Genomic DNA, 12,637 nt, shown 5'->3' on the forward strand with positions numbered 1-12,637 from the left:
AGTTTTACAGATGGAGACCATCCTGGTGTTTGGGGAGTAAGCAGAAGTACCTTGCATTTGCCCAAACAGCAATGCAAGTAATCCCTGGGTGATATCCAAGGGCCTGGGTCATGTAGGAAGGGGGAACAGGTAATTGCATTAATATCTCTGGCATCCAAGAGCATCAGCCAGAATATCTAGGTTTGGCTATTGTGAGGAAGGTAGTGTGCAGGAAGCTGTGCTGCACTGGGAAGGACACCTTGGACTGTGCCAGCCCTGCTTGATTGTTGTCATTTAATTGCTTGTTGGTGTAATTTTCTGTTGTTTGAGATGGAGCTTCATCACTGTGCTCTAGGTGAGATGCCTGCTGGAGTTTTTCACCCTTTTGGTGGTGAAGAAGGCTTTTTCTCCTTTCTTCTTTTCCTTCAAAACTGTGACAAAGAAGGACTTTCCTTTACCTCTCTTTCTGCCACTTGCAGAAGATCTGGGAATGCTTTCTTTTCCATCTGAAATGATTTTTCTCTCTGCCTGTCAGGTATGCTCAGTTTTAGTCTTGAAATGCTGATCATTTTGACCCGATAGCTTAAGAGTTTCTGATCATACTGGGGCTAGCTTCAAGACCTGGGTTCATCTCAAATACTGTATGCATAGGATCATAAGCTAATTCTGTTGGAAGGGACCTCAGGAGCCAGAACCACCTGGCTCTGCCAGAAGATGGGCTGGATTGGTGGCACTCTGACTTATTCATTATTATTATTATTTAAACTCTGTTGACTATGGAGATGGCTAAGATGACCACTATAGGCTACATTATAAGATTTCACATGGCTAGAGCTGGATGAGAGATCTTACACTACATCAAGTGTCAGGCAGCAAATCAGAGAATGGAAAGCTTGTGGGCCTGCTTCAGGCCAACACAGCACCTCTCCCGTAAGCTCATCTCTGACAATTAGTGTTGCATGTCTTGCAAAAAGATGTGGTAGCTTTGCTGCTTCAGACATTATTGGTGCTTTCTGAATAATCAAGCTGCAGTTTTTCTTCCAGACCTATGTATGGAAGCTCTGCATAGTTTCATTATCCACATAAATACTCAGCTTTTACAAGGCCCACTATCACCAGTGGTGTCCTTTCTCTCTGAAGTGTAGTGATTAGCACAGTGGTGCTAGGCCTGAGATGAATTTGGACTTTGGGTCTGGAATATGTATCTATCCTTGACTTTGTGCTGGCATGTAAACTAGCAACATCCCATCTGCAGCTCACAGAGGCTGTTGATTTGATCTGTAATTGCTCTTTGAGCTGGTGTTTTACATCTAAAAAGGCAGTAATGATTCTTGCAGGCCAGAGCTCAAGCCTAGCTGTTCCTTACTAATGGCTGTTTGAATTCCTCATAGGTTTTATATGTTTATAAATATGTTTAGGACACATTATTCTTGCACTCAGTAAACCCATCTGTAATTATTCCCTGTAAGCGCTAGGTGAGGATGAAATGAATCAACTATCAGGCTTTTATTGCTAGTGAACTCAAGCAAGGGGCAGCACATACTCCAGCCATGTTTCCTGGAAAATGGGAGCTCAAAGAAAATGATCACAACTATTTCTGGCATAAGAAAATTTGACAACTTTGCTGTACACTTAATTACTCTTCTCGGCCTCAGTCCAGCAAAGTATTTTAAGCAGGTGCTTAACTTCAAATCCGTGAGCGGTCTCATTGAAATCAATACAGTATAACTGCCTTGGCAATCTATGCTGTGTATTGAGAGTATCATCTTTATTTGACTTATTCAACAGAACACCTCACAGTGGCAACTTGCGTTATCCTGAGCTCCTGTCTAGATCCTGCATTTGAGGTAGGATCGAAGAGGTGTCACTGTCTATGCTATTTGCTGCTGCGCTTCTACAGCTCCTTGAAGTCCCAGGATACACCCTCACAGTTAGCTGGATGATATGTGCATTTATAGACAAAGATCCCAGTGGAGCATCTCTCTGATGACAGGCTTGTTAAGTTCAAGCGCAATAGATGTTGGAGTTTATGTAGCAGCATTATTGGAAAGAGCCTTTTCCCTAGTAGTTAAGGCATCATAAGTATTTCTAGCAAACACTGTAATGCTCTCATAGTTGCAGAGAAACCTTCCCTCCCTCCTCTTCAGAGTCCTCCAGTGAGATGGTTATATGTGAAATGGAGATTGTTCATAGGTTATAAACCTACGGGACCCAGGAGGTTTAAGTGCTTGGATCAAACACTCAGCGCAAGAGAAGGACTCAGGACTATACAAGCAAATTAAACCCATTGCCAGCAAGAGCATGCAGGCACTGTCTATATTGTTTAATCCTTAATGTAGTCCCTACTGAAGATCTGGGCTGTGCTGATCCCACGCACAAAGCCTGGGCATGTCTTGATGAATAACAATTTCCTAAATGTGGAGTGGAGTTTGGCGGTGGGATGGGAGCAGTAATTCAGATGCACAGATATGAGCCATACCAATGAGTCTGAGAGCCAAAGGACAAGCCATGGCTCATTTTATTTTGTAGATGTATCTCAGTGTTTCTCATTCTGGGTCCCTTGGCTGTGATATACATACCTTTTTGTTTTTTTTCACAGAACCAGAAAATCTTAAGACTTTTTTAGCAGATTTTGTCTTTGATTGCTAGGTCTTGACTGGTAAAGCAGTAGGAAAAAGGCTTAAAATAATGTATCCTGCTGGGTTGTCATTCAAGAGAAGGACGTTTCCATTTCTCTTTCTGCCTCTAGCTCACCATGAAACTTTGGATGATTTTTTCCATTTCTGTATGTATTTCCCCAATCCTGCCTTTCTTCTTGACTTGTCAATACACTCAGATTATAGGCATGTTGTACGTACCTCCCCAATGCCCAAAGAATCAATGGCTTCCTGTTTTCACTCTCTTTTTTTCTTTCTGTTTGCAGCTGTTAACAATTGATGACAATTTTTGTGGCCTGGATATGAATGCCCCCTTGGGAGTATCGACCATGGTGCGGGGGCTCCCCATTTTCACTGAAGATGGAGACAGAATGACGTCTGTGATTGCCTATGTCTACAAGAACCACTCCCTAGCCTTTGTGGGCACTAAGAGTGGGAAGCTCAAGAAGGTAAGACTTCACGTGGTCCTCTAGCTCAGGCTTGTTTGTTCCTGTGAAGACTGGCAGTGTTGAGGTGGCAGTGTGTGAGTCTTTATCCTGAGATGTCTCACCTGTTTTGGGAACAACCAATGTTTTGATTAGCAGAAAATTGTATTTCATCCCTGAGAGCCTGAGCTGATGAGAGAAAGGAGAAAACTCTTGAGTTCAAACCACAGAACTAGACACAACTGTATTTGATACAATTTATGTCCTTTTTTCCCCCCATAAATGTTCAGACCATCTCTAAATAGTTGATCACAGGGTATCTGTGCGTGCTGGAGAAGAACTGACTGGGGCTGAAGTCCGTTAAGTAATAGGATTCATACTCTGGAGATATTTCTTTCTAGCAATGTGACTGGACTGTGATTTCACCACAGGCCCAACATGAGATTAGTGGTTGCTCTGTTTAGGTCAGGCTGCGTGCTTATACTGTAGGAAAAACATTTTCATCAGAAGAAAGCTCTTTTTGAATGATAATGAGCATTATGTTTATGGAGTAACCATGGTTGATGTCACGTAAGAAAATATACTCTTTACTGTATTTTGGTTTATGCTGCTCCTCACTGCATTCTCGCAAAAAACGTCTGTTGCGTGGCTGTAACTCCATAGTAGAACAGCTGCTGTAGTTTGTCACGTAAGACAGTAGTGGTTGGTTTGTGAGGTGGAAGCTGGGAGTCGTTCACCTGTGTTTTTGGCAGGTGTGTTTCTTAAGGTGAAAAGAGGTATTATAGGTGACCTTCTCATGCTAACGATGGGCACTGCGACTCCTCTGTGCCATTTTGGCAGTGTTTGTCTGAGCGCTTAGCCTGGAGATGTCGCAAAATATTATGTGTGCGTGGAGACCGTGGCTTTGCCAAAATAATGGAGGTAAGAGAGAAGCAGAGAGAGGAGGTTGCACAAAGAACTGCCCTTTGGATAAATCCTCAGGGCTGGGATGGGGTGGGATGGGTGTTGATCTCTCTTTGAATTCCTTTTGCAAATAACTCTGAATTGTGAAGAAAAATGCTATTAAAAGGCAGCCCACTATGGCTTGTGTATATGATGGACAGAGCACACAAGAGGAGTGCGGAGTCATTTGTTCGCAGATACATAAGAAAGACTTGAAAGTGCTAGTCTTGTCTATCTATCTATTTCTTCTTCACACGTAAAGTGGAGAAAAAGTGCAGTTGTAAAGGCAGATATCCTGTCCTGAGAGAGGTCTACAAGGGGAACACGATCCTGGCCTCTGGCAACATGTCAGGTCTCAACCTGGTCTTCAACCTCGGAAGGGCTACTGATGCTTTTGAAAAGAGGATGAGGTTTTTTAACAGTCTGTTCAGGCATGTGGAAAAGAAGCCAAATTGTTTTTTAAACAGTTGTAATAAAAAAAAAAAAAAAAAAAATCTCCCCTGACTAAGTTTTGCTTCCCTATCATCTGTGATACCATAATAAATTGTTTAGTTCTGCAGCCAGTCTCTTAGGGGGAAAGAATAGGGTAGCTGAGATCTGAATAGTAAATATCCAAAAGACCTAAACAGATAACAATGAATACTGCTTCTCTGCACTCGCAAGCTTTTGTTTTTTCTTTAGGCTTCAGGAGAGGCAAACTGAGACATGGGCCTGTTTTTGCCTTTGCAGGTCACATTACAGGATCCAAGAACTGATTCCTTTTAATAGGGAAAATAGGAGTAAAAGCTTTTCATTTTTACAGTGTGTGGTAGAGAGCAGGGACATCCTTATAGGGTAAAGCACGAGATGAGGGGAGCTGTGCTGGCTGATGTAACTTGAGAAAGCTGCATTTTATTCCCTTTTTTTCTAATGTGATGAATGTTTTGCCTGTGGTAGTTAGTGCAATGAGTATGTGTGTCAGGGCAGAGCTGGAGCCCCTAGCTGAGATCTTTATCAGCTGGATAAGCCTCCACTGGAGAGGCAACCTTTCCCTTTCAACCTGTGCAAAGTGGGGCTCCCCATGAACACCTATTGCTGGTTGCTTTGGACCAGTTGGTCCAAGCTCCCCAAAACTCTCATTTCCTGCAGATTCTGCCCCATCCTTTCTATGACTTCTCCTATTGTAGTCTCTGCTGGACCCACTGCCCTTCTACAGGGCTCTCTAGTGGTATCAGACCTCCTAACATCAGCCTGCCTTCCCCTCCCGGGGGCCATGGAACAACTCTGTTGCTATATCTGCCCTAGGTCTGTGGATTTTCGCCTGTCTTTGCTCAGTCCCTGCAAGGCTTCATGGTCCTTTTGAAGCTGTGCTTTTGGTCTTGGTGCATCAAAAGAACACTTTTAAATATGGAGAAAGGGAAATACCTTACTGATACCACAAGTCTAATGCAACCTGTTGCGTTAGCATGAAGCTTGATTTGTTTTCTTTTTTCTTTCTTTTTTTTTTTTTTTTTTTTTTATAAATTTTGCCTATGGGTAAATTGGAAAGAGCTTTGTAGGATTAAATGAAACCCCATATACCTGTGGATGAAGGCCAGGGGCTGTCATTGTCTGTGTCCCGCCGAGTCCTACTATGCACGGTGCATACTGCTGTTTTTCCTGATGCAGTGCAGCTCCTTGGTCAAGCCAGTGATGCACCTCTGACGGCATGAAGAGAGGAGTTATTGATTAGCCTCAAGACAGTAGCATCTGCTAAGCTGTTTTTGGAAGACATGCTGCAGATAATTAGGTGGTTTTGGAAGAAATTTTCTTATTTTTTCCTGCAGTTTAAGCCTTTTTCTCTCTGTGTGTGTATCTTTATATGAAAGATACAGACAATATATCAGATTTTGATGTGTGCAGTCCATGAAAGCCCTGCAAAATACCCACAGTCATAAAGCAATATGTTAGTTGATATACAAATGTCACATGTGTCAAAGGAATTTATCCAGTGACACATACAACTGAGGAAAAATATTGTGCTTTATAGGAACATATCATTAAAATGAAAACAAGCAGCATATCAGGAATCTGCCCATGTAACCAAGACAACAAAGAAAGAAAGAGAAGGAGAAACTAAGATAGAGATAGGGTAGGAAAAGAGTGAGTGAAACAGAATGACAAGGCTGGCCTCAGCTATTTCACTGCCCCAGGCAAAATACATTTTGCAACCCTTGCTCATTCACAGAGCTACATGTGCGGACCAACAGGAAGGCACTGAATAATCTACTGTAGAAACAGGCCCTTCTGATGCTGCTGGTTTGTCCATAGCACAGCCTTGCCCTGCAGGATGAAGGTATAAATAGGACAAATATGCAGCCCTATGGGAAGGGAAAATTCCCCCAGTCCTAATCTCGTGTGAGAATTCAGAGCCTTTGGATTTCACACCTGATGGTTGCTGGTATCGTCTTTGGAGTGGGGAAAGCTGCCCAGTGATGAGTGGGTTGAGAGACTGCCAGATTCAGTTCTTTAATCCAGCAGAAGCTTCTGCTGTGTCTTGGTGCCTCCACACCCCATTTTCTCTGCTGTGAAGTGAAGAAAATATTTTCCTTGCCCAAAGAAGTGTTAGGTACATCAATACACTAAAGATGGTAAAGTGCTCAGATATTAAGCCATGGGGAACGCATCAAACAGCTGAACTAGACAAATGGGATGAGATGGAAAACCAAGCTCCTGACCACCTGCGGGCATTAAAGATCCTGCGGTACTTTTTCATGAGAATTATTTAATCTTATGGTGCTTTGGTCAGATCCCAATACCTGTAATTACCTCCTGCTGTGTCGGATAGCCCGCAGGGTTCCCCTGTGCTTCTGCACTGCATTAGTAAGCATTGCCATGGCTTTAGTGTACTCTAGGGTGCCTGGTGGGCTGCACAGGCAAAGTGAAATCCTACATGCAGTGGAAGTGCTTTGAATGAACCTTTGCTGAACGTTATCAGGATTTCTGTGAAGTTTTAGTGATCTATTTCCAGGAAGCTTTTGTTTCCACGAGGTATCAGGGCCCCACTTTATTTTAACCAAGGTCAGTTTTGTCTCTCTACAAACACCAATGCAATTAACTATTGGGAATGGGAGTTGCTCCTGGGTATGTTCTTCATACAAACCCTTTTCCTCTAAAACGTGTAGATGCTGAAATTCACTCTTTCTTCTCCTTTGCATGTTCTCCCTGCTCTCATTATACGCTTAGCTCTTCACTCCAGTGGCAGCAGAAAACTAGAGAAGTACCCATGGAAATACTTTGCATAGTTTTTTTTATGGATGTTTCAGATTTTTCTAGTGTGTCTGGCCAAATTAGGTGTTGCTAATACCTGTTATTGCAAGGGGAATGTAGCGGTATTCAGAATTCCTTGCAGACCTTCCTTAAGCATGTAACTTATGAGCATTGTTTTTGTGTAGATAGCTTTCACTCAAAAAATACAACTTATTTGCAATTATCTGTATTATTTGCAATTATGTTTATAAGCGGGTGTAACTGTCAGTCTATGTTTGCAAATGTCAAACTGGGAACAGCCCTTGAAAATGCAATACTGATCAAAACAAAACTTTGTCCATTTTAAACTGTTGATTTGAAACCAAAGTAGTAGTAATTTACACTTGCTTGAAACTTCCCCATAAGAAATAGTTTTTATTTGATCAAAATACTTCATTCAAAGCCTCTTCTGTGCTAAGCTTCTTAGAAAGAAATTGGGCTTAAACATCAATTCTTTCACTCTATGGCCTGCATTTTTTTCATAAAGTTCCATCAGTTTAAGGTCTTTGAAGTAATTTTTAGATTTGGACAGCAATTAAGAACGAGTTTTCATTCAGATCAGACAGCTGCGAAATGTGGTCAGCTATTCCCACCAGGTACCTCCTCTATTTTGTAGAAAATTCTCAGAATCAGATGGTTTTGTGAAGGACCCACTGTATTTCCGTGAAACCATGAGACCCTGCTATCTTTGGATGCAGAGAAAAAACACCATGGAAAGATCTGAAAGCTTAGATTTACAGTTCTCATCTGGCCCATCTCAGCTACATTGAGGAAGCTTGGCTTTCTCAGGCAGCTAATTGGGTTAAATATGAACATATCTCTGACGCCTTGCTGACTTCTGGCAATGTAGCTGTGGCTACCTCGTTCCATCAGCCAGGCTGAGGAGAGGAGAATGGAGGAAAGGTAGCAGATAAGAGAGCCCTGGAGATAGGAAGATGTTGCAGAGACCCACAGGTGATGGAGCACTAGGTGGGCTGGTGACATGATGTACTCACATGTAGAGGGGGGAGGAATATCTCCTTTTGCTCCTATGCTACTTCACTTCCCATCCAAAGAGCTGGAGCTAATGAGAGCACCATAGGTTGTCACGTGTAGGTTTGTGGGCTTCTGTTAACGGCAGGAACAGACAGTGATCCTCAATGCTTATCCAGGCGAGGGGGTTTCTGAATATGCACGAGATGAGAAATCCTGCCCGGTTTTGATGTTCCCTAGAGGATATTATACGGCTGACAGCTCTGCGAACATCAGCAGGGAAACTCGACTTCCTTCTCCTTCCCTGTGCTATGAAGAAGTCTTTATATTTTATTTTCTTTCTTTCTCTCTCTTTTTTTTTTTTTTTTTTTTACTGTTTGGCAAGTGGACTTGACTGCTCTGAAAACATGCTGTAGAGGCCCTGGCTCCTGCTGGGAAGCTGGTTTCTTCAAGAGGGGCTTGTTCACCCTAGCCTCTCCTCACAGCTTCCTAAATCAGCTGGAGTCAGTGTTTCACTCAGTTGTGATGGAATGATGTTGCTTCCCATCTGTATTTGACGTCTGTGAAGCCTGCAGTTGTCTGTATCCTACATTGATACACAGCTATTTTTTGAGAGGTCACTGCAAGTGTAGATGCCTGAAGAGCAGTTGAGTTTTCTGGCTATACCATCAAGAAAGCTGCGACTTGGTAGCTGTGGTGTACTTGAGACTCATGTTGTAGTAACAACAGGGAGCCCCTGGAGAGATGGTCATATGAATCTACATGGACTTTGGCTGGTGTCTCATAATTGCCATCAGATGGTGATACTAGAGACCAGCATGGCCTAAAAGGGCCAGATCAGATACTACCATCACAGGTGAAATCTGTGCATCCTGTGAAAGGATGCAAGTTTGGGCATTCCAGTACTAGGCTGTTGTACTGTGCTATTTCTCTTCCGCTTCTGCTCTGAAGCCTTGGGGATCCATCTTTTCTTAAACTCTGCCTTTCATGAGGTGGAGTTGAGTGGAAAGTAGGCTCCCTTGTACACTATCCTGTGCATCTGCCAGTCTCAGAGCTGCAGTCAGTTGGGAGAGTCAGACTGGATGGCAAGGCTACTATCCAGTAGGACCTATAAGTGCTGGAGCAGTGGGACAACAGGAACATCATGAAATTTGGTCAGGAACTATACAAATGTGATGGGCTACAGCTGTGGTGGACTTGCACCTTGCAACAGTACAGGCTGGAGACTGCCTGGATGGGCATCAACTCTTCTGGAAAGATCTTGGGGACCATGCTAGACAGCAAGATGAACATGTCAGCAGTGAGTCCCAGCAGCAAAGAGGAACTGTCCCAGGCTGTATGAACATGTCTAGTAGATTAAGGGATTTACTTGCAGATCTATCTAGTTGATCAAGGGATCCCTGTACCTACAAGGATGTTATTGAGAAGATGGAGACAGGCTCCTCACAGTGGTGCGTGATGGGAGGACATGAGACAAGAGCTATAAATTGAAATGAGAGCTTCGAACTGGATAGAAAGAAAAACTTTTTCCTCATGAGGACAGTCAAGGATTGGAACAGGTTGCCTGGTGAAACTGTGCAGCCTCCGTCCTTGGAGGGTTTCAAGATCAGACTAGATAAAGCCCTGAACAACTTGGTTTCACCTCAGAGCAAACCCTACTTCAAGCAAGAGGTTAGACTGGACCCCTTTTGAAATCTCTTTCAACCTGGATTTTCCTTTGATTCTGTGATCCATATTTTGCTTCAAAACTCCAGGCCCTAAACCACATCAGAGGATTCCACAACAGATCCAGGATCCGCTACAGAACTTGTGCGGCTGATGCTCATTTCAAATATGTATTAATTGCTCTGTCACTGCAGGCTCATGCTTGGCTTCTTACGCCCTTCATCTATATTACCTTGGGACTTGTGGCTACAACTTGTCATTGTAGCATGCTGCAGTGAGCTTGTTGTTCCTTACAGTATTTAACTACAGTGGGAAAACTTTTCTGTCTGCTAGGAAGGCTGCTGCTCTCAGCAAGAGTTAGTCTGCTTTTTCAGAGAGAGCAACTAATTTTCTATGTTTCTCCCTCAGACAGCCCTTTCTGCTTTTCAGCTATCCAGCTAGCCCTGGGCTGTGTGCAGGGTTTGGCCGAGCTGTGCTTTTGCTGAATGTTTTGCATACATGTGTTGAGTGCTACTACTCTTTGGTGATTCTGATTTAACAGTGCCTCAGAGTCTTGTCAGAGATGGGATCTCATGACCGTGGAATGAGATTTGAAAATGACTATATAATCCCTCTAGATGCAATCTGTACTTCAAAGTCTAGAGGTGCTTGCTGGCTGCTCCCATGCATCCTGCATCGGTGGTACTGCACCATGCATTTTTACTCCAAACTCCAGGAGAAATAGCAGGCTTAAGCAGACACGTTGCAATGGGGAAGGCAGCAGGCTGTGCCATCATCTCTTCAAGGCCTTTTCCTAAGAAACTGAAGCTTGAAGCTGACAGGTTTCTACCCCAAAGAAGCCAAACTGAATTTTACCACGATAGGGGGAGGATGTGTGCTATGCATACAGAGGGGTGCATTAAGAAGGGCATGCAAAAAAGGGCAGATAGTAATGTCCAGCTGCAGGTTACTTTCCTGATATCTGTGAGCCCTGCAGTCCCTTCCCAGGGCCACAGTTGTCACCTGTGTCTTCAGGATAGATGTTTTCCTGCACAGTGTCGCTGGCTCTGTACAAGAGATGAGGAGCAATTAGGTTGCAATACTGGCATGATGGAGATGCCAGTGCAGGGGGGAGCCCAATATATGCTGCTGATGGAGACAGTGCAGGGGGGGACATATGGAGAAGCAGACATGTCCTCGTGCCCTGGATCTATGTACTTCTGTTTGTCCTCATCGCTTTGCTCCCAAAGCAGTGTTCTAGGTGGGACACTATGTGTTCAGCTTCATTCTTCACCCGCTGCTTCTGCTCTCTGGGAGACAAAGAGAGACTATTTAGCTCTTGCATGCTCCATATAATGCAGACCTCCAGCCAAAATGGCTCTTGTCATTCCTTCTTCTTTTGCCTTGCATCCCTTTTGACTGGGATAATGACTTTTCAGGGAGCCCTTGAAGTGCCTCTTGCATCTGCTTTTGATTTGAATGTCTCTTGCCTGCTGACCCTTCTTATGGGAAGTCAGCTTAAGTGTGGTTCTCCTAATTAGTTTTGCTTTAATTTAATCTTTTGAAATAATTTTATCAAAAGAAGAAACCTTCACCCACTCCCTTATTTCATTGGTCTGCTTTAATGCATCATCTCCGACTTTATTTCTCTTTCCCTTGTCCCCAGATAGGATGTCATTTGCATATTTGATTAAGCTCCATATGTTATCAGGGAGCCAGCTGAAATATCAGCAAGTCCCTGATAAGGCACTGTGCATCCGTCTTTCTTTCACCATCCACCACTCTCTCCAGATTCCTCACCATTCTGCCATGGTGTCTGTTCCCAAAATCATCTCTGCAGTCTGTCTCATCTCTCTCTGTCTTCTCTCTTTGACCGGATGACTGATAGCTGGTTCAGCTGCAGATGGATATTGATGTAGACATCAAAACTTGACAGCTTCTGTCTTTAGGAAGGAAGGGGGAAGGGTCCAGAGGATGTGAACTTAGTGGCAGTGAAATATGCTAACAACAAGGCCCAGGTTCAGTTCACTGAGCTCTCCAAAGCTTTCTGCCTGCTTGCCCTTCTCAGGGATCACATTGCACGTGTGAGGGTATGGCTGCATGAAGCAAACTTCTTTCCACTGTTTGTTCATCATGTTTCCCAAACCTTTGTTGAGATTCTCAGCCGGACTAGGGGCAAAGTGCATGTTTCAGCCCATGTTCCTCATAGTGATGGTGTTGTGATCACGCACCTGTTTGCTGCAGTCCATACTGACATGGTTTAATCATCTACCAGATGCTAGGAATGGCTGGTTTGCGGAGACAACGGGGAACAGTCAGGCTGACTGAACACAGAGCAGTCATGATCAAGGTTCCTTATTTTTTCCTTGAAATTTGAAATGTATTTAAATATATACATATACACACACTTAAGTACATTTAATACTTTATTAGCATATTATTGTATATTATTATATTATTATTATTTAGTACATATATATAAAATATATATTTCAAATGTTACTAAATTGTGTAAATCCGTGCTTTTCAGGCTTCATTTATAGGCTACTGCTCAATGAAAATAATTTGCCTTAACGAGTTTCCCCAGGCAACTTCTACAAATCCTTTTCTTCAAAATAAGTTAGGGAAACCCCTGAGGAAACCTGGGGGAATGCTTTGTTTAACAGTAATTCTCCTCCCTGCTGCTGATGCTTAAGCTGGGGGAGATGTCGCTCAGCCTGTGACAGATAGCTGGGCATTTCTGCCCAAACC

At 43.3% G+C, this 12,637-nt stretch overlaps 1 protein-coding gene across 6 annotated transcripts in view; it reads left to right on the forward strand.

The window, feature by feature from the left end:
• PLXNA4 (plexin A4) overlaps window positions 1–12,637 on the forward strand; it is a 466,810-nt gene that overhangs the window by 44,583 nt on the left and 409,590 nt on the right. For all 6 annotated transcript variants that reach the window (XM_062580398.1, XM_062580360.1, XM_062580368.1 and 3 more), the window contains exon 3: window positions 2,903–3,085. In XM_062580398.1, the coding sequence (XP_062436382.1) occupies window positions 2,903–3,085 (183 nt within the window). The remainder of the gene's footprint in view (window positions 1–2,902; window positions 3,086–12,637) is intronic.

The sequence above is a fragment of the Rhea pennata genome, chromosome 1, assembly GCF_028389875.1.
Source record: "Rhea pennata isolate bPtePen1 chromosome 1, bPtePen1.pri, whole genome shotgun sequence".
Classification (NCBI taxonomy): Eukaryota; Metazoa; Chordata; class Aves; order Rheiformes; family Rheidae; genus Rhea; species Rhea pennata.